The following is a 22,933-nucleotide window of genomic DNA, read 5'->3' on the forward strand; positions in this document are numbered from 1 at the left end:
GCGTTGAATAGCCTATGCCTCAATTTCACAACTAGAAAAAAGACTGTCTGCAAGTAACATCAAAATTAAACGTTCTATTATACACGAATATCTTCAATAAGAGAGTATTTGATACAGACACTCGTCATCCCAATGATCCCATGGCTAAGAAGACCGAGCCTATAATAACAGCGCAATAGTTGTGGGTGGGAGGCCTCGCCTGTGTTAGTGGACAGCGACCCGATGTGTCCATTTTAATTAATACATGTTAGAAAGGAATACTGTTGGCTTGAATACAACATTAGTTGTCTCTAACTTAAGTGTGCAGCAGAAAGGAAAGCACAAAACCGTTACAATATTACACGATTAATATAGTATTGGCATACTATATCTGTAATAATGTAACGGCAAAGTCTTTTGTTATGTCAGCCAACTTTAACCGAGACAAGTCGGTACCATGACAAGGGGCCTCATCAAGTGTATCCCTCGATTACATCGTGGCTATGTTTTCAAGCTTTTAAACACACCATTCACTTTCTTTGCAGATATTGTTCTATCTAAAATAATATTATTCAACATTATGCATGAATATGCATGTCCACAACTGTACAAAACATTTAAAAGCATTCCTGCTATATTAAGTGCAATGTCATAGAAAGGAATGGGTCTCGAAATTGAACTGGATACGCCCTACATGAGAACATCACAGCAAAACTAAGCTATACTGCCACTGAGCAAAAAAAAAAAAAAAAAACAGCCATGTGTTTATTTATTGTAGCCTGCAACTCATCCAGAAGGGAGAGGTTCAGGTTTCGGTATCAAAAGTGACAAACAATACAGAATACAAAAAAATATATACTAAAACGTGCCTTGATAGTTAAAAAGTGCCGCTAACTGATGATCTAGTTCAGCACCATGGACAGAAACACAAAGAGCAGGAGTGTTCCCAAACGACAACATCTAAATAATGTGGTGCTTTGAAAGAATTTGGTGTGCATGCAGTGTGTTGGAATTGTAAGATCTTACTAATTTGAAGCCATTGGTACTCTGAACTAGAAGTCGTGCTAAAATAGGCATCATATATGCCATTGTTTGCATGTGCTGTGTATAGTTCATGTTCGGCCAGTCTCGTAAATAAGAGGAAGGCGGATAAGCTATGTTTGAGTGACTGCCACCCTTCAATCAAACAGTTTCGAGCATATCACCAAAGTTGGACAGGATGAAAACGTTGGAGGTAATCATAATGCAATACGATTTTGAAAAAAAAATAACTCATACCTCAGGAGATGAATCAGAGTCACCAAAGGCCTCAGCGAAGTCTGTGGGACTTTTTCTAAGAGTCTGGTCTGCAGGCAGCGTGTTGTCATTGTAAGAGCTGACAAACTTAAAGTCACTGGTTCTAGAACCTGTCGTTAAATAGGCGTCATAGTTGTAGGTGCTGCGTAAAGTTCCTGTGCCATCAACATCTGCGTAATTCGGAGGAAGATACGCACTGGGGATGGCAACCGCTCCATCAAACAACAGTCTGGGTTTTCTCCTGCGACAAAACCTCACACCCAAGATGATGATAATGAACGTCAGGAAAAAAGTGGAGACAGAAACAAGTGCAATAATGAGATAAGAAGTCAGTTTGGAATTGTTCTCATCATGAGATATATCTTTCAGTTCCGGTAATTCAGCCAAGTTATCAGAAATAAGTAAAAACATGGCACAGGTAGCAGAGAGAGAAGGTTGTCCGTTATCTTTCACTGCTACAATGAGGTTTTGTTTCATGCTGTCACTTTCAGAAATGTCCCGCAGTGTCCTAATTTCTCCGCTGTGGAGTCCAATAGCAAAAAGGCCTGCGTCCGTGGATTTGACAATATGATAAGAAAGCCATGCATTTTGTCCAGAGTCTGCATCCACTGCTATCACCTTGGACACCAGAGAGCCCCCGTGCGCAGCTTTTGGGACCAGCTCTGTCATTAAGGAGTTGCCCTCCGGGGCGGGGTACAGTATTTGAGGAGAGTTGTCATTCACATCCGTTATGAACACATTGACAGTCACGTTACTGCTGAGTGGAGGAGACCCGTTGTCTCTGGCCATCACACTGACTTTAAAGCTCCTAAATTGTTCATAATCAAACGACCTTACGACGTGGATCACCCCAGTGTCTCCGTTAACAGACAGAAAGGAGGACACCGGGGCTCCGTTCACCTCACCATGTAAAAGTGAGTAAATCACTGTGCCATTTTGTCTCCAGTCTGGGTCTCGAGCAATAACACTACATAAAGTGGAACCAGGTTTATTATTTTCAGTCACGTGGGCACTGTAATACGGTTCCTCAAACACAGGTGGATTGTCGTTGACATCACCTATAGATAATTTCAATTCTTTAGAGGAGGACAGAGGTGGAGAGCCCTCGTCAGTGGCAGTGATTGTAATGTTGTAATCAGCCTCTAGTTCACGGTCTAGTTCACTTGTTGTCACCAGAGAATAATAGTTTTTGATAGATGGAATGAGCTTAAACGGAACATTTTGCTTAATGGAACAGTGGACATGTCCATTATTCTCAGAATCTCTGTCCTTTACGTTAATAATGCCCACCTCGGTACCTGAAGGTATACTCTCTAGTATGGGGTTAGTGAGAGATTTTATATTTACAACTGGGGCATTGTCGTTCACATCAGTTATATCTATAACCACCTTTGAGTACGAAGTTAGTCCTAAACCATCTTTCGCTTTCACTCTCAATTCAAAAGAAGTTACTGCTTCGAAATCAGTTTCTGCAATTAGTCTAATTTCTCCTGTTTTACGATCAATTGAAAATAGCTTTTCATCTTCATCTGACACGTGGCCAAAATCATATGTTACCTCTCCATTCACCCCCTCGTCTGCATCAGTAGCACTCACTTTAACTACTACAGCATCTAGAGGAGAGTTTTCAGGAAGACTGGCTTTATATGTGTCTTGGCTAAACACTGGGGCGTTATCATTAGCATCCAGTACAGTAACGTGTATAACGACAGTACCTGATTTCTGTGGAGAACCACCATCTACAGCTGTAAGTAGCAAACTGATATATTGTTTGGTCTCTCTATCGAGTTTATTTTTCAGTACAAGTTCAACTCTCTTACTGTCAACAGCGAGAATAAAATGTTCATTATTTTGCAACGTGTACATCTGAACAGAATTTTGACCAATGTCTGCGTCATGGGCTTCCTCTATTGAGAAACGTGTGCCCTTCTCTGCTGATTCTGTTATTTCCATTTCGATTGTGTCATCTTTAAACTGTGGTGAGTTGTCGTTTACATCTTTAACATTAAGACTTACTCGTATGACCTCCAAGGGATTTTCTAACACAACATCCTGTTTTAGAAAGCACGACGCTTTCTTTCCACAAAGGCTGTCTCTGTCAATTCTCTCCGAAACGATTAAATCACCAGTACTGAGATTAATGTCACAATAAGGTTTACGATTTCCCTCGGAATCAACACGGCCCTTTCGGGAAGACAATATGTTCACCTCAAATCCAAGATCCTGTGCAATATTTCCAATTACAGAACCCTGTTTCATCTCCTCGGGAATAGAATAGCTCAAGTCTCCATAAACGAGGTGCAGCATTGAAAGAAAGAAAACGACGATTAGACCAACCATCGAGAATCCGTTATGCCTCATCTTGATAAAAAACAAAATCCAGTTTGAATATATAGGCCTACTGGATGTTATCAAAACATATATATGTTATATATACTATTAGAGGACAAAGCTAGGACAAAAAGCAGGCTATAATGTGAGTCCATCTGACTAATTTAAAGAATGGCTTTCGATGAAGATGAAGATGTGAAGACGGTCATTTTGCTCTGCTGGTCAACAGCGACACTTTCAGTATATTTGCGTCGTTACATATAAAAAAGGACAATATAAACCCTGAAATAGTCTAAAAGACCAAACATAATAAGATGAAAGAAAAAAACTCGGTTCATCAATACCTATAAGGCAACCATTGGTCAATGTAAATTGTGATCAAAATATGTTCATGGCACACAAAATGATCACAGACATATAGTTTGTAAATTCACATTAAAAATTAATAGCTTTGCATTTGCAATATAGGGGCCAAGTTGAATAAATCATTATTATGTCTATAGAAATGAGCCTACTTACAAGCCTGTATACGCATGCGCTTCTGCAACGATCTTAAATAACACAATTAATATGAATAATAGCGTAAAAGCAATATTATTAATATTGTTACTAATTATATTATTAATTACTAATTATATTATAAATGACTAATTATTAAGTATTATTAAAGGGTACATTTTAGTTAATATGGTAATTTAAATGGGTCTGTTTGTCTATCCCTAGGTACACATACAAACATCTTCATATGATAATATGAAAATACAGAGTCAGGAGCAATACGCATCTGGAGCATTTTATACAATAAAGTAGTATCCTCTTGCAGTAAGGGTGGAATGAACAACCTGTGAGGTATGGCCACCTTGTGATCAAAAACATTAGCTAGCCAATCGCCATACTCGGGCCGGATGTGAACCCAGATAATACAACAAGAGGCAAAAGAGTGGATCGTATTACCTCTGGAGATGAATCGGAGTCTCCAAATACCTCAGCGAAGTCAGTTGGTGTTTTTATCAAAGTCTGGTCTGCTGGAAGTGTGCTGTCATTGTAAGAGCTGACAAACTTAAAGTCACTGGTTCTAGAACCCGTCGTCAGGTATGCGTCATAATTGTAAGTGCTGCGTAAAGTTCCAGTGCCATCAACATCTGCGTAATTCGGAGGAAGATACGCACTGGGGATGGCAACCGCTCCATCAAACAACAGTCTGGGCTTTCTCCTGCGACAAAACCTCAAACCCAAGATGATAATAATGAACGTCAGGAAAAAGGTGGTGACAGAAACAAGGGCGATAATGAGATAAGAAGTCAGTTTGGAATTGTTCTCATCGTGAGCCATGTCTTTCAGTTCCGGTAATTCAGCCAAGTTATCAGAAATAAGTAGATAAAGGGCACATGTAGCAGAGAGAGGTGGCTGTCCATTATCTTTCACTGCCACAATGAGGTTTTGTTTCATGCTGTCACTTTCAGAAATGTCCCGTAGTGTCCTGATCTCTCCGCTGTGGAGTCCAATAGTAAAAAGTCCTGGATCAGTGGATTTGGCAATGCGGTAAGAAAGCCATGCATTCTGTCCGGAGTCTGCATCCACTGCTATCACCTTTGACACCAGAGAGCCCCCGTGCGCAGCTTTTGGGATCAGCTCAGTCATGAAGGAATTACCCTCAGGGGCGGGGTACAGTATTTGAGGAGCGTTGTCATTCACATCCGTTATGAACACATTGACAGTAACATTACTGCTTAGTGGAGGAGACCCGTTGTCTCTGGCCATCACACTGACTTTAAAGCTCCTAAATTGTTCATAATCAAACGACCTTACGACGTGGATCACCCCCGTGTCTCCATTAACAGACAGATAGGAGGACACCGGAGCACCTTTCACCTCGCCAGGTAAAAGGGAGTAAATCACTGTTCCATTTTGTTTCCAGTCTGGGTCTCGAGCAGTAACTGTGCATAATGTAGAGCCAGGTTTATTATTTTCAGACAAATAGGAGCTGTAAAAATGTTCCTCAAACACAGGTGGATTGTCGTTGACGTCACCAACTGATAATTCAATGGTTTTAGAAGAGGACAGAGGTGGAGAGCCCTCGTCAGTGGCAGTGATTGTAATGTTGTAATCAGACTCTAGTTCACGGTCCAGTTGTCCCGTGGTCACCAGAGAATAATAGTTTTTGATGGATGGGATGAGTTTATAAGGCACGTTTTGCTGAATGGAGCACCGGACCTGTCGGTTATTTTCCGAGTCTCTATCCTGAACGTTGATAATGCCCACCTCTGTACCAGGTACTGTATTTTCGGGTATAGGGTTTGACAGGGATTTCAAATAAATCACAGGTGCATTATCATTGATATCAGAGATGTCTACAATCAGTTTGGCGTATGAAGCTAGACCCAAACCATCTTTAGCTTTGACACGTAACTCAAACGAAGAAACATCTTCATAATCAACGTTGCCTTTTACTCTAATTTCCCCTCTGTTGCGATCAATAGAAAACACCCTTTTGTCAGATTCTGACAGGTGATCAAAATCATAAGTAACATCTCCGTTGACTCCCTCGTCTGCATCAGTAGCACTCACTGTAACAACTAACGTATCTAGAGGAGAGTTTTCAGGCAGACTGGCTTTATAGACAGCCTGGCTAAACACGGGAGCGTTATCATTAGCATCCAGTACAGTGACGTGTATGACCACAGTACCTGATTTCTGCGGAGAACCACCATCCAATACTGTCAGAATTAACTCCATTACTTGCTTTTCTTCTCGATCAAGCTCTTTCTCAAGAACTAAATTCACTGCATCGTTATCAATATCCAGTCGGAAATGGTCGTTTCTTTGTAAATTGTACTTCTGAACTGAATTCTGTCCTATATCCGCATCATGGGCCTCTCCCACTAAAAAACGGGCACCTTTAACTGCTAATTCACTAATTTCTATAGTTACATGTTCCTCGTTAAATTTCGGAGGGTTGTCATTTATATCTTGAACATGGAGGCTTATGCGATGAAGTTCAAGTGGATTTTCCAATACTAGCTCTTGCTTCAAAACGCACGACGCTTTCTTTGCACAAAGCCCGTCTCTATCAATCCTCCCTGCAATAACCAAGTCTCCGGTGCTCAGATTTATGTCACAATATTGCTTATCGTTTCCCTCTGTATCAATACGGGCATTACGAGATGATAGTTTGATCGTATCCATTCCCAGATCCTTTACTATGTTTCCAATAATAGATCCTCTTTTTAATTCCTCTGGAAATGAATAGGTAACATCTCCATGGGCCGAATGTGAGCCTAGACTCATTGTTCATTTTTATAGTTAATCGTAGTTTCTGCTTTGTGCAGAGTTAAGCTACGGTTACTAGGCCCAATGAAAGGGTAGGTCAGAGTGTGGAGGGTCTAAGCAAATTACTCAAACTGGTGTCTTTTAAGGTATTTTATTACTAATCACAATTACAAACATATAACTCTATTCTAATACTTAGGTTGTTAGTTAGTTAGACCTTTAGGTCAGTTAGTAGCCTTTAGATCAGTTAGGTAATTAAACCTTAGAGAGAAAACAAGCACAGAACATTTACAGTATTAAGGATATGACATTACACAATCATGAACCCATCAAACATACAATCATTACAATGTTCAATACTCACTATTAATCTCACACTCTTTCCAAATGATTCAGTGAGTCACTCCAGAACCCATATCCTAGAACGACCCACGGTTCAGTCACTTATCCGAATCTGAATGCTTGCCCCAAGGCAGCCTTATTTATCAGCTTCCAGCTCAAGGCCCTCCTCCAGAGAGTTCCAGCAAACCCGGAAGTTGTTATTACCCACAAAGCCCAGCGATTTCTCCCATTTCCTGCCACAGTACGCCAGACTGCATCTTTGCTATCTGTCCAGTCAACCATTTGGCTTTGTTCTCACACAAAGCCCTTGTCCCTTGTCTACAACCCTACCCCCGCCGGAATGTAGGGCTTCTTTGTTTAGAACCCCCAACTGGTAGTGGGGGTAGGAATTTATGACTTACAGAGACAGTGGCCTGCAACTGTCTACTTGGTTCCATCTAGACTTGACTTAATTAGAATATTTTGGTATCCCTAAAGAATTATAAAAGCACATTACTATGAACAATAATAATTCACTTTTCTCTAGCCCTATGGCTTGGATAATTGAACACCTCCCACCTGAGATAACTGAACCATGTTCAGTTCTCTCACAACCAACCTCTACTCACCATTTTTCGGTGAGCTTTTTTGGCTTCTTAAATCATGGCTTTGGGAAGTTCGATTTCATCTATGTAAACTGCTCTGATCCCACACTCATACAGGTTACATTCTCAACACAATTTTCACTCATTGTCATTAAGTGGCTCTAAACCCATATTTTGGAATAATTTACAGTTCAACTTAACTTTCTCAATTTGTAATTTTTAAACTTTTTTAATAATCCAAATTGATTTTGGAAACCTTTCCTCCTCCCACTGTTTCCCTAGTAAGTCAATGTCCTATTTAGGGCATGTTGCCATGGCAATTGACATAGTAACTTGGGTAAAGGGTTTAAAAGATTTTAAAATGGCTGATCTACAATCTTACCTTTAAGAAACTTCACTCTGCATTTAAACCCACATCCCAAAATGCTTTTGATACAATCAACAAATAATAATTCAAAAGGGCCTGATTGCTCAGATCATGAGTCCACATCAGTACTGAATAATTTTGTTGTTATGGAAGAACCTTCCAAATTATTGTTGCATTTTGACTTAGTGGCATATTGTCGGCAGTAAATTAATACATTTCATTATGCAAGTTATTTCTTCTGGTAATATCGTAAACACTACAAATGATACATTCATTTACACAATATCTCTCGAAATTCCTAAGTAAACAGTCGCTCAAATAAGACATTTCGATTTTTTAGACACCACGTTGGCATCTTTTTCGCTTATTGTCCGCACCGCGTACCACTGTTCACAGCTACTAACTGGATAGACCTGTTAGTCAAGCCTGTTCGTTTGTCAGTGTCACTTTGCTGGCACCACCAGCCACCAGTGGAACTGCAATCCCACCACCAGCCCGCGCTGATGACTGTGGTGGGACAGTGACTTTCTGCTTCAACTTTTCCTTCTTCCCTCGCAATTTCCCCACGACCCACCGGGCTGGTGCGAAGGGTTTACGTGGCTTGCAGGTTTCACATTTGCATTTTTTCAGGAGGTCAAGAGGCTTGCAGTTTGCACAATCGCATTTGACTGGTCTGGCTCTTGTCGCTACTGACCTCCCACCTTGGCCCAACAGGGCTTCAGGCTCGACTGGTCTGGCTCTCGTTGCTACTGACCTCCCACCTTGGCCCAACAGGGCTTCAGGCTCGACTGGTCTGGCTCTCGTTGCTACTGACCTCCCACCTTGACCCAACAGGGCCACAGGCTCGGGGCAAAGTCCACCTTTCTTAGGTGGTGCCATGACGCTCTGCACTGGTGTGATGTCGGTGAGTGAATTGGTGTCGGTCTTCCCCTCGGCGTTCTCCGTAGGCGTCTCTACTTCGACCGTCACGTCCCCCGCGGCGCCCTCTGGGTGGATCTCCTCTGCAGCTGTCTCTTTAATCTTCACCTTCTTTTTTGTAGTTACAGCCCCACCAAAATAAAGCACTTTCTTTGCCTGGATTTTGGCGGTCAGAACTGTAAGGACCCGACGTTGCAATCCGCCCCTCTCTTTCCGAGCAGGCGCCCGGATGCCAAGATTTATCCACTCAGACTTCTTTCTGAGGGGTTTTGGGGGAGCTGGTCTGGCGCCCAGTCCCCGTTTTCGGACAGACCCGACCGATCTGCCTCCGGCTTGCCTCCTGCCACCTTGGTTATACGGGCGTTTGGAGCGAACGCCACCCTTGACAGGCCTGACTGGTCTGCTTTGGGCCATCTGCCTGCCACCTTTCTTAGACGAGCGCTTGGAGCGAACGCCACCCTTGCCAGGCGACTCGGCTTCCTTCTCGAACGCCACCGGTCCGCTGGTAGCTGGTCTCCTCCCACCTTTGTGAGACAGGCGCTTGGATGGACCCCCCGGTTGGCTGGTCCTTCGCCCTGGTGTGGTAGCGTCGACGTGCTTCTCCTCTGCGTTGAGTGGATTGGTGAAGACTTTCACCGCCGTGGCGACGTCCATTGAAGCGGCCTCCCTGGCGGTCTGCTCATCTGCGACGTTGGTTCCCTCTGGAACCTCCCTCTCGGCCTCCGCGTTCCCGGCGGCCTCCGCAGGAGCAGCTCTTTCGATCGCCAGTGGCACCTCCCCCGCCGCCGATGGCTCCTCTCCGCCGGCCGTCACGACCTCCTCGGCGCCTTCCCTGCGTGTCGTGATGAGGAGATATCCCTCCGCCGCGTTGTCCATCGAAGCTGCTCTCTCGATCTCCAGTGACTGGTTCTCCGCAGTTACTTCCTCAGGATTGACCTCCTTCTCCGCGTGGTCCCTCGGAGCAGCGTGGAAAAGGGTCTCTGCCTCCCTCGGAGCGTGGAAAGGGGTTCCTGCCTCCCTCGGAGCAGCGTGGAAAGGGGTCTCTGCGTTGTCCCTTGCAGTAGTGATGCCATCTGGTTTCACTCTGAGGACTGCTGGCCCAGCTGATCCATCTGTAGGTGTGACATTCCTACCCCCCTCTGCAGCGTGGTCTGCTTCCCCCGGTCCAGCTCCATCGATCACCAGTGGCACCTTTGCAGCTGCTCCCTCGATCGCAGCGTGGAATGGGGTCCCTCCTGGTTCAGTGACCTCCAGTTGCTGGCACCCCTCTGTGTTGAGTGGGCTGGCGGCGTCGTCCGTCGCAGCAGTGGCGTCCTCTGACACCCTCGTGAAGAGTGGGTTGGTAGCGACGTCCTCTGGTCCCTCCGTCGTGAAGAGTGGGTTGGAAGCGACGTCCCCTGCGCTTTCCCAGCGTGTCGTCATGAGGAGATATCCCTCCCTCACAGCAGGGAGTTCACTCACTTTGGGATGTGTGAAGCGGGACCCATATTCTTCCTGGGCCGCTTCAAACCAGACCTGCTTCAATGTTTCGTCATACTCTTGGCAACAGTCATTTTGCATCCTGCAGATCTCAGATGAACTTTCTTCATCAATTTCTAGTATGGCGATAGAATATGTAACAACCTTAAGGAATCTAGCTAATTCGGCTCTTAGCTCCCTTACTGCCCTTTCTTTTGGTAAATCCAGCAGGACAATAAACTTTACTTCCCTCCTAAAAACTGCTTGAGCTGCTTCACACTTCCCTATTAACTCAGCTAACACTTCCATCTCCCCTCTTTGGGTATAAGGTCTGTTAGTTAGTCTTAATTCAATGGGCTGTGACAGTAATCGTCAGTTATTTTTAGCAAGTAACAGTGTTGTTTCAGCCTTTAGCTATATAACAACAATAATTAATTAACACTGTGTTTAACCTGTAAAATAGCACCCACCCTATCAGCATTCCACGCAAGAAGCCTTTTAATGGTGTACTTACATTAGTTAATTTTGTTAATTAATACTGGATAGGATTTATTTTGCTCTACCAATGTACATTCTAGTATTTAACCCACAATGATTACCATTGATCCCCTGTTCTTGTACACTAATCATCTAGTTACTCACAGTATCAGTCTATCATCCAGTCTGGTTAAACAGTGTATTACACTGGCAGAATCCTCCCCCAACCCTTATCAGTAAACAAAGGGGGGACAGACTTTCTGTCTCCCAGGTAAACAAAGAGAATGCTAATTGTATTTCCCCACCACCCAGGTCAGGGGCAACAATCACCTCTCTGTCAATAATGGCAGTTAGCTAGCAGCTAGCACTAATATGCTAGACAATGGAAAGTTAGCTGGTAGCAACCCCCACCCCCTCTGAGTGGCTGTTAGCTTAGCACTGTGCTAGACAATGGAATAGTTAGCTTAGCACTGTAAGCTAGCGGTGGCTGTTACCTGAGCTAACTAGCCTCTTCTGTGCTAATATAACCCCCTTAGTAACCCGCGCTAGCTTTGCTACACTAACGGTATCTCAGACAATAGAATTGTTAGCACGCAGCATCCTCAAATCTACAGTCTTTTTACTGTGTAATAAGCAGAGTTCAATAACTGTGTTATACCTCTGTATAACACGGCTATTCTGCCTAAAACTCATAGATGCCTCCTCCGGGGGCATAAGTAGTTTAATTACTGTGTTATACCACGTATAACACGGTTAATCAATTTAAACTCATAGATGTCTCTCTTAAGAGACACTACAGTTTAATCACTTAAACTCTAGCTAATCTCCTCCGGAGATTACGATAGTTTTATTACTGTGTTATCCCTATGATAACACGGTAATCAACTTAACTCATAGATGTCTCTCTTAAGAGACACTACAGTTTAATCTAGGTAATTCTACTTTGACTCAAAATGCCTCCTCCGGGGGCATAAGAATAGTTTAATTACTGCGTAATTTAACGCTTAAACCCTAAAGAAATCCCCTCCGGGGATTACAATAGTTTAATTACTGTTCATTTTTATAGTTAATCGTAGTTTCTGCTTTGTGCAGAGTTAAGCTACGGTTACTAGGCCCAATGAAAGGGTAGGTCAGAGTGTGGAGGGTCTAAGCAAATTACTCAAACTGGTGTCTTTTAAGGTATTTTATTACTAATCACAATTACAAACATATAACTCTATTCTAATACTTAGGTTGTTAGTTAGTTAGACCTTTAGGTCAGTTAGTAGCCTTTAGATCAGTTAGGTAATTAAACCTTAGAGAGAAAACAAGCACAGAACATTTACAGTATTAAGGATATGACATTACACAATCATGAACCCATCAAACATACAATCATTACAATGTTCAATACTCACTATTAATCTCACACTCTTTCCAAATGATTCAGTGAGTCACTCCAGAACCCATATCCTAGAACGACCCACGGTTCAGTCACTTATCCGAATCTGAATGCTTGCCCCAAGGCAGCCTTATTTATCAGCTTCCAGCTCAAGGCCCTCCTCCAGAGAGTTCCAGCAAACCCGGAAGTTGTTATTACCCACAAAGCCCAGCGATTTCTCCCATTTCCTGCCACAGTACGCCAGACTGCATCTTTGCTATCTGTCCAGTCAACCATTTGGCTTTGTTCTCACACAAAGCCCTTGTCCCTTGTCTACAACCCTACCCCCGCCGGAATGTAGGGCTTCTTTGTTTAGAACCCCCAACTGGTAGTGGGGGTAGGAATTTATGACTTACAGAGACAGTGGCCTGCAACTGTCTACTTGGTTCCATCTAGACTTGACTTAATTAGAATATTTTGGTATCCCTAAAGAATTATAAAAGCACATTACTATGAACAATAATAATTCACTTTTCTCTAGCCCTATGGCTTGGATAATTGAACACTCATGAACAAAAGAAAGCCATGGAAATGGAATAGCGTAGAAAATCCAATGTATCCCATCTTCAGGGAGAAAACGAATATCCTCGCTTGTTATTGTAATTGGATGTTTTCTGGAGTGTATCTATGTCCAGCCAAGAAACAATTATTCGCGTTTCCATGGGTTGTTATGGCAAAGGGCTATATCCTTATGTAGACTAGCTTCAAGTGGGAGGAGAATGTTAGTTTGTAGTTAAACAGCGACGCTATGAGTCATTTTCAGATATAGCATAATACTGATATGCTAGGCACAATTGTGTGGGAATTTCATCCAAACAAAAGTGACTATTCGGCAAACATCACTATTTATTTATTTATTTCATTTATTCATTCATTAATTCTGAACTAAAAGCATTGTTTAGCTGTGGAATAAATGGAAACCAGCTAGCGAGAACTTGGGCTGAATCAGCACCATGGAGAGAGTCATGTTCAAAATACAAGTGAATTTGAGTGCTTATAACATTAGCATGTTTACACTTTTAACTTCGTTTTGCAATAGCGCATTTTTTTGTGATTTATTATTATGAAAAGAATGAAGAGCATTTTTATCATTATTATTATTATTATTATTGTTATTATTATCCTTTTATATATAGTTATTCAAATAGTGTTGTTAGGTGGAATTAGAGTGGGCCAGCACACGCAATCAGTTATGATATATTAAGTGCCACCTAAATCTAAAGTTGCACAATTATTTAGGTAGGCATGCATGACTTATGAATGCATATGTCCTACCTCAGGAGATGAATCGGAGTCTCCAAAGGCTTCTGCAAAGTCGGTGGGCGTTTTTCTCAGAGTCTGGTCTACAGGCAACGTGTTGTCATCGTATGGGCTGACAAACTTAAAGTCACTGGTTCTAGATCCCGTAGTTAGATAGGCGTCATAATTGTAAGTGCTGCGTAAAGTTGCCGTGCCGTCAACATCTGCGTAATTCGGAGGAAGATACGCACTGGGGATGGCAACCGCTCCATCAAACAACAGTCTGGGCTTTCCCCTACGACAAAACCTCAAACCCAAGATGATAATAATGAACGTCAGGAAAAATGTGGTGACAGAAACAAGTGCGATAATGAGATAAGAAGTCAGTTTGGAATTGTTCTCATCGTGAGCCATGTCTTTCAGTTCCGGTAATTCAGCCAAGTTATCAGAAATAAGTAAATGCATGGCACAGGTAGCAGAGAGCGATGGCTGTCCATTATCTTTCACTGCTACAATGAGGTTCTGTTTCATGCTGTCACTTTCAGAAATGTCCCGCAGTGTCCTGATCTCTCCGCTGTGGAGTCCAATAGCAAAAAGGCCTGCATCCGTGGATTTGACAATATGATAAGAAAGCCATGCATTCTGTCCAGAGTCTGCATCCACTGCTATCACTTTGGACACCAGAGAGCCCCCGTGCGCAGCTTTGGGGATCAGCTCTGTCATGAAGGAGTTGCCCTCCGGGGCGGGGTACAGTATTTGAGGAGTGTTGTCATTCACATCCGTTATGAACACATTGACAGTAACATTACTGCTTAATGGAGGAGAACCGTTGTCTCTGGCCATCACACTGACTTTAAAGCTCCTAAATTGTTCATAATCAAACGACCTTACGACGTGGATCACCCCTGTGTCTCCATTAACAGACAGAAAGGAGGACACCGGAGCACCTTTCACCTCGCTAGGTAAAATAGAGTAAATCACTGTTCCATTTTGTTTCCAGTCTGGGTCTCGAGCAGTAACTGTGCATAATGTAGAGCCAGGTTTATTATTTTCAGAAAAATAGGCGCTGTAAAACTGTTCCTCAAACAAAGGTGGATTGTCGTTGACATCACCAACTGATAATTGAATGGTTTTAGAGGAGGACAGAGGTGGAGAGCCCTCATCAGTAGCAGTTATTGTAATGTTGTAATCAGACACTAGTTCACGGTCCAGTTGTCCTGTGGTCACCAGAGAATAATAGTTTTTGATCGATGGGATGAGTTTATAAGGGACGTTTTGCTGAATGGAGCACCGGACCTGTCGGTTATTTTCAGAGTCTCTATCCTGAACGTTGATAATGCCCACCTCTGTACCAGGTACTGCATTTTCGGGTATAGGGTTTGACAGGGATTTCAAATAAATCACAGGTGCATTATCATTGATATCAGAGATGTCTACAATCAGTTTGGCGTATGAAGCTAAACCCATACCATCTTTAGCTTTGATGCGTAACTCAAAGGAAGACACATCTTCATAATCAACGTCGCCTTTTACTCTAATTTCCCCTCTGTTGCGATCAATAGAAAACACCCTTTTGTCAGATTCTGACATGTGATCAAAATCATAAGTAACATCTCCGTTGACTCCCTCATCTGCATCAGTAGCACTCACTGTAACAACTAACGTATCCAGAGGAGAGTTTTCAGGCAGACTGGCTTTATAGACGGCCTGGGTAAACACGGGAGTGTTATCATTAGCATCCACTACAGTGACGTGTATGACTACAGTACCTGATTTCTGCGGAGAACCACCATCCAATACTGTCAGAACTAACTCCATTACTTGTTTTTCTTCTCGATCAAGCTCTTTCTCGAGAACTAAATTCACTGCATCGTTATCAATATCTAGTTGGAAATTATCGTTTCTTTGTAAACTGTACGTTTGAACTGAATTCTGTCCTATATCCGCATCATGGGCCTCTCCCACTAGAAAACGGGCACCCTTATCTGCTGATTCACTCATTTCTATAGTTACATGTTCCTCGTTAAATTTCGGAGGGTTGTCATTTATATCTTGAACATGGAGGCTAATGCGATGAAGTTCAAGTGGATTTTCCAATACTAGCTCCTGCTTCAAAACGCATGACGCTTTCTTTGCACAAAGCCCGTCTCTATCAATCCTCCCTGCAATAACCAAGTCTCCGGTGCTCAGATTTATGTCACAATATTGTTTATCGTTTCCCTCTGTATCAATACGGGCATTACGAGATGATAGTTTGATCGCATCCATTCCCAGATCCTTAACTATGTTTCCAATAATAGATCCTCTTTTCAATTCCTCTGGAAATGAATAGGTAAAATCTCCATGGGCTGAATGCGAGCCTAGACTCATGAACAAAAGAGAGCCGTGGAAAAGGAATAGCGTAGAAAATCCAATGTATCCCATCTTCAGGGAGAAAATGAATATCCTTGCTTGTTATTGCAAAATCAATTAATCGGACGTTTTCTGGAGTGTATCAATTTCTAGCCAAGAAACAATTATTTGCGTTTCCATGGGTTTTTATGGCAAAGTGCATATCCTTATAGCTTCAAGTGGGAGGAGAATGTTAGTTTGTAGTTAAACAGCGACGCTATGAGTCATTCTTAGATATAGCATAATACTGATATTCTATTCACACTTGTGTGGTAATTTCTTCCAAACAAAAGTGACTACTCGGGAAACATCACTATTTATTTCATTTATTCATTAATACAGTCATTCATTAATTCTGAACTAAAAATATTGTTTATCTGTGGAATAATTGGAAACCAGCTAGCGAGAACTTGGGCTGAATCAGCACCATGGAGAGAGTTATGTTGAAAATAAGTAATTTGAGCGCTTATATCATTAGAATGTTTACACGTTCAACTTCGTTTTGCATTAGAGCGTTTTTAGTTTTTTATTATGAAAAAATGAAGAGCATTTATTATTATTATTATTATCATTGTTATTATTATTATTGTTATGATTATCATTATCATTTTAGATGTAGTTATTCAAATAGTGTTGTTAGGTGGAATTAGAGTGGGCCAGTAGCCTACACGCAATCAGTTATAAGTGCCACCAAAATCAAAAGTTGCACAATTATAGGCATGCATGACTTATGAATGCATATGTCCTACCTCAGGAGATGAATCGGAGTCTCCAAATGCTTCTGCAAAGTCGCTGGGCGTTTTTCTCAGAGTCTGGTCTACAGGCAACGTGTTGTCATTATATGGGCTGACAAACTTAAAGTCACTGGTTCTAGACCCCGTTGTTAAATAAGCGTCATAATTGTAAGTGCTGCGTAAAGTTCCTGTGCCGTCAACATCCGCGTAATTAGGAGGGAGATAAGCACTGGGGATGGCAACCGCTCCATCAAACAACAGTCTGGGCTTTCTCCTGTGACAAAACCTCACACCCAGGATGACAATGATGAAGGTGAAAAAAAATGTAGAGACGGATACCAGCGCTATGATGAGATAAGAGGTCAATTTAGAATTACTCTCGTCATAAGACATGTCCTTTAGTTCTGGAACATCAGCCAAGTTGTCAGAAATAACTAAATAAATGGCACAGGTGGCAGAGAGAGGAGGCTGTCCGTTATCTTTTACTGTCACAACAAGGTTTTGTTTCATGTTGTCGGAGTCAGAAATGTCCCTTTGTGTCCTGATCTCTCCGCTGTGGACACCAATAGTGAAAAGTCCTGGATCCGTGGACTTGACAATATGATAAGACAGCCAGGCATTTTGCCCAGAGTCTGCATCGACTGCTATCACCTTGGACACCAGAGAGCCCCCTTGCGCAGCTTTGGGGATCAGTTCAGTCATGAAGGAGTTACCCTCTGGGGCGGGGTACAGTATTTGAGGCGAGTTGTCATTCACATCCGTTATTACAATATTGACAGTCACATTGCTGCTGAGCGGAGGAGAACCGTTATCTCTGGCCATAACGTTCACTTTAAGTGTCCTTAATTGTTCATAGTCAAACGACCTCACAGTGTGGATCACTCCCGTGTCTCCATTAACAGACAGGTAGGAGGACACCGGAGCACCGTTAACTTCACCAAGTAAAAGAGAGTAAATCACTGTACCGTTTTGTCTCCAGTCTGGATCTCGAGCTATGACAGTACACAAAGTGGAACCAGGTTTGTTATTTTCAGTCACGTGGGCGCTGTAGGACTGTTCATCAAACACAGGAGGGTTGTCATTGACGTCGCTCACTGATAAATGAATGGTTTTAGAGGAGGACAGAGGTGGAGAGCCCTCGTCAGTGGCAGTGATTGTAATATTGTAATCAGACACTAGTTCACGGTCCAGTTGCCCCGTGGTCAACAAAGAATAATATTGTTTGATGGAAGGAACCAGCTTAAAAGGAACGTTTTGTTGAATAGAACAGTGGACCTGTCGATTATTTTCAGAGTCCTTGTCCTGCACATTAATGATGCCCATCTCTGTTCCAGGTAGCATGTTCTCTGGTATGGGGTTAGTTAAAGACTTTATATTTATTACAGGGGAATTGTCGTTTACATCGGTGATCTCAATTATCAACGTTGAGTATGATGCCAACCCAAGGCCATCTTTTGCACTGATTCGAATTTCAAATGATGATTCCTCCTCATAATCTAACGGCCCACTAACTCTCACTTCACCGTTTTTTTTGTCGAGTGAAAATACATTGCCAATTTCTGCGTAGACATGATCAAGTTCATAGATTACTTCACAATTGATTCCTTCATCTGCATCAGTGGCAGTCACTATAATGACTACAGTATCTAGAGGAGAGTTTTCAGGCAGACTGGCTTTATAGACGGCCTGGCTAAACACTGGGGCGTTATCATTAGCATCGAGTACAGTTACGAGTATGACTACAGTACCTGATCTTTGAGGAGAACCACCATCCAGGGCAGTGAGAATTAAATTCATTTCTTGTTCATGTTCCCGATCTAACTCTTTTTCCAGCACCAGTTCACATGACTTTCGTCCACCTGATTTAGCATCGACATGCAATACAAACTTATCATTCTGTTGTAGTGTATAACCTTTAACAGCATTCTCCCCGATATCCGCATCATGAGCTTCATCTAATGAAAAGCGAGCTCCTTTGTGTGCAGATTCTCTGATTTCCATTTTAATTATTTCCTTTTTGAATAGTGGGGGGTTATCGTTGATATCTTGTATGTGAAGATTAATACGATGCAGTTCCAACGGATTCTCCAATACAAGCTCCAGTTTCAAAACGCAGGAGGCTTTCTTGCCACAAAGCCCATCTCTGTCAATCCTATCAGCGACAATTAAATCTCCTTTGCTCAGGTTCATGTCACAATAACGTTTGTTGTCGCCTTCTGTTTCAATACGGGCTTTTCGTGCAGACATTCTGCTCACGTCAAGGCCAACATCCTTAGCAATGTTTCCAATAACAGATCCGCGTTTCATTTCTTCAGGGAAAGAATAGCTGACGTCTCCATGTGTCGACTGCAGCGTTGAAATAAATACAACAATACTGAAGACGAGGGTGATCAATCCTTTGTATTCCATTTTAAATCAAGTATTCCAAAAACCTCATTCCAACAGTAATAATCACTTGGTTAGAAATAAGTTTAAAAAATAATTATATAAGTTTTCGATATAGCCCTATTACTGTAGGCCTATGTCTTTTAGGCAGAAAATTGTATGATAGGCTACTGTTTGTAGGGTGGAGAGATGCATGGGACGGGGAGGTGAAGTCCTCATAGCTGGTCCCCGGTGGTGAACAGCGACACCATGAGCATTCTATGCCTTTATATTGCAGTTCATTGCATGCAGCAGGCTACATTAACAACTTGAACCCTATAGCATCCCTTCTGAGGGGAATATTTGCCAAAAATAGCAGTTCTACAAGCTTAATTAATCTACAAGCTTAGGACCTTGTAGATTTGCTATTTTTTGGCAAAGAGATGATGTCGGGGGAAAAGAATAGCGGACTAAGTAGGCCTACAGAGCCGACCCCAGTCAGTTAAGTAATAGTTTACCAAGTGGGTTTAATTGGTTATGGAAAATATAAATATTTGATTGTGACTGGGAAATACCCACTTATATTATTTCTAAATATACGCTGTTTATACCATCATAGATTTCATTTGGAATTCACACAACCAAACCTATTCTAGAGCCATATGAAGGATTTCAGCACCATGGACAGTGCCACACCCTGCAGGGTTGTTGTCTTTCCGAACTTGTCAAACTACACATTCTACACGTTCTTATAGCCTACTCACTACTCAATGTCATACGTCAATATGTCTGTTTGATAGTTCCAATAGGTTAGAATTAATCTAATTTCTTGGTAAATATCAAATCGTACATATATACTTCCAAAATACCATCTAAAACGTCTGATAGGCTGATATCTGGATTACACTACTAGACCATTCATGACGTTACACTGGCGTTATTAAGAACCTGAACTATGAAGGAAAGGTCAGAAAATTCCAAAATTTTGAAAAGGGACACTTTATTGGGTCTTAAAACATTTTTGATTTTGTTTTATTTTTTTTAACATTCCTTTGTATCATTTATTTGTTGTATCATATTTGATACAAGGGGTATTAAAAGGGGTATTTCAAGTCGGTTTTACTGCCTCCCTCTGGCCAGCCGGGGCGCCTGATGGAGGGGAAAGGAACTGGTTGGAATAACGTGTTCCTTCCACGCGCTACGTCCAACCAGGGAAACTCTCCCCTGTCAGGTGATAAGAAGGTCAGTTAGCTCTCATGCATTGAAGGAGGCATGAGCTCGGCCCTGGCCTCCCTAGGTTGGCAGAGGGAGTGTAGTGCCCAGGATTACATAGAGATTGGCACTGGGTGTAAAAAATAGGGTTACAAAATCGTGGGATAACATTTTGAAACAAAAAATAATAATCAAGTCGGTATTAACATTACAAAAAAAAGCGGGGATATTTTAGACCTGTAGTATCAAATATGATACAAATCGTAAAGGACTATAGACCTGTAGTATCAAATATGATACAAACACTTTTGACATCATAAAAAACAAACTCAAATGCTAAATTTTGAGAGCTCATAAGTGCATTCAAGTTATCCAACACTTATTTCAAAATATTAGTAAAGATATACTAGGAAAACGTACCCGAACTGCTTAAAAAATAATTGTTTGTTAGTAGTGCATCAACCTCTCCAGTTTAGTTGATGGCAGCCATTTTGGGTCAGACCACCTGAGGCTCTGTAACTACCTGCAGTGCAAATGGTATGGTCCAGGGGGAAGTGGGGATGTGTCAGATATGATACAACAGGTTCTTGGTCCAAGTATTGATTACACTGATTTATAAAAAAATCAGTGTAATGTGTGTATCATATATGATACGTTTGGTGACATAGGGTTAACACGATTTTCAGGAATATCTGATTATTGTTGAGAAGCCTACCTTTCAGCAATGTTCACAACTGTTTCTGTTAACGAACATTTTAGCAATGCCTTTTACATACATTATATGGGTAGGCCTACACATTACAAATTACAAAACATGAACGGCTGCCAATTTGAAACGCACATTTATCTGAATAAGGTGCTTATTATAAAACATTAAGCAGAAGAAACACGTTACGTTACAACAGGAATTTGAATTCATAAAGTTTAAGAAAGAGAAAATCCTCAATGACACCTATTCGGGACACAGAGCAAAAAAACAACAACAACCTCTACGAAGTGACGAAGAAACCTTGATTCTTGACATTATTAGCTAATATTTAACACACCCGTCTCCTCCCCGAAATGGCAACACAGGGTTGGGGAAAAAGAGCAGGCAGAATAGAAAAAGACTAAATTAAAAAATAGTGATGCGTGTGAAGTCAAATGGATAACTAGAGGACAATTTCTGACCCAAGTCTTAGGAATTAATTATTGGGTGAGTACACACGCAGCGCGGAGCACTTTTATGCCACCCAGATCAGTCAGACCAATCTATGGCTGTGTATTATTTGGAATACATGAAATGTATGTAAGATCACAGACATTCTAGGGCTAAGTCATACTATGACTATAACTGTTAGGGTGTAATTTGGACTGGTGGTTTTACTGGTTTAACACTCTAAAAGTCATGATTGGATATTGACTTCTTATGAAGCCAAGGACGAACAAGATAATAATAATAATAATACATTTTATTTGTAATGCACTTTTCATTCACGGAATTCACAAGGAATCTCAGAGTGCCACATGGTAAAACATCATCAATCAAGAGTCAACATTAGGCTTACATGATCAACACCTGTCAACATACAGCCATTTGGTTACTGTCAGTGTTCCAAATGGATAATTATGACAGGCTTTTACTGAACTCTTTGTTGAACATGCAATGCAATTCTCCCTGGCTAATTGTGTCCACGTAGTGTAATCCCCACAGATTGGTCATATAAAAGCAGGATGCCTACTTATTCCTGGTGTAGTCCCGGCCCCGGGTGTGCACTTGTGTCCAGTCAGCCAGTCCACTCAGCTTAATTGTCCAAGCGAAGAGAACAATCCGCATTCTGTCCCACACAACACAACACACTATAAATTACGTTGTCCATGTCCGGGAAAATTACTGAATCACGCTGACTATCCGATTCAAGACGTCACGTTTTTTTGTTTATATCACAAAAGCTGTTCAATCGGGCGATAAACAGCAGGCTACTGTAGGCTACTGTCAAGTCTAATTATTTGAAATCTCCCTCGCTGTGCTATTACTTCCTGATGTGTTTCTTCTCCAGGATCAGCTGACCTCTTTCCTTAAAGGGACCGGCGCTCGTGGTGAGCTTTGATTGAGTGATCGAATGTTTGTTTGATCGATTGATCGATGTCACATACATACATCTGTAACAAATATCTGACCCACCATAATTGGATGATCGGGGCAAGTGAAGTCTCTACCACACAGCCGCTGTGGGTTTCTTTTTTTCTTCGCTGGTTTTTCCTTCTCAAAAGTGGGGAGATGGATCCCTGTGATGAAACGTCATAACTTCATTAACGTCACATTGACATAACAATGCAAATGTGTTTGAAGGTTTTATATTGCCCATCAATATATAGGCTACTGTTAAAACATATAGGCTATCCTTTTCTGAATTGATTAATCTGCAAATCCAGTTCTGAGATTAATATGTCACTCATAACTGACTTTAATCATGATTATGATAAGGTCACCCTCCGTTTTGCCTAAAACATGGCATGATATGTAGGGCTAGGCTACTAATGAGTTTCTATATATTTGACTCTTTTTATA

General features: G+C 41.8%; 3 protein-coding genes across 3 annotated transcripts; all 3 read right to left on the reverse strand.

The window, feature by feature from the left end:
* Positions 1-1,251: 1,251 nt before the first annotated feature.
* On the reverse strand, positions 1,252-3,534 carry LOC308075522 (protocadherin gamma-A12-like; the record flags this gene model as incomplete). The annotated part of the gene is made up of 1 exon (XM_080415450.1): positions 1,252-3,534. The coding sequence occupies one exon, from the start codon at positions 3,532-3,534 to the stop codon at positions 1,252-1,254; it is 2,283 nt and encodes a 760-aa protein (XP_080271576.1).
* A 951-nt stretch (positions 3,535-4,485) lies between these two features.
* LOC308075602 (protocadherin gamma-A11-like) lies at positions 4,486-19,116 on the reverse strand (the record flags this gene model as incomplete). Its single annotated transcript, XM_080415548.1, has 2 exons — positions 18,555-19,116; positions 4,486-6,293 (listed from the first exon to the last, which is right to left on the reverse strand). Exons 1-2 carry the CDS (start codon positions 19,111-19,113, stop codon positions 4,486-4,488), a joined length of 2,367 nt encoding a protein of 788 aa, XP_080271674.1. The 5' UTR covers positions 19,114-19,116.
* On the reverse strand, positions 13,697-16,051 carry LOC308076347 (protocadherin gamma-A12-like; the record flags this gene model as incomplete). The annotated part of the gene is made up of 1 exon (XM_080416582.1): positions 13,697-16,051. The coding sequence occupies one exon, from the start codon at positions 16,049-16,051 to the stop codon at positions 13,697-13,699; it is 2,355 nt and encodes a 784-aa protein (XP_080272708.1).
* Positions 19,117-22,933: the final 3,817 nt, after the last annotated feature.

The sequence above is a fragment of the Gymnoscopelus braueri genome (assembly GCF_963280865.1).
Source record: "Gymnoscopelus braueri genome assembly, chromosome: 20".
In the NCBI taxonomy this organism is placed as follows: domain Eukaryota; kingdom Metazoa; phylum Chordata; class Actinopteri; order Myctophiformes; family Myctophidae; genus Gymnoscopelus; species Gymnoscopelus braueri.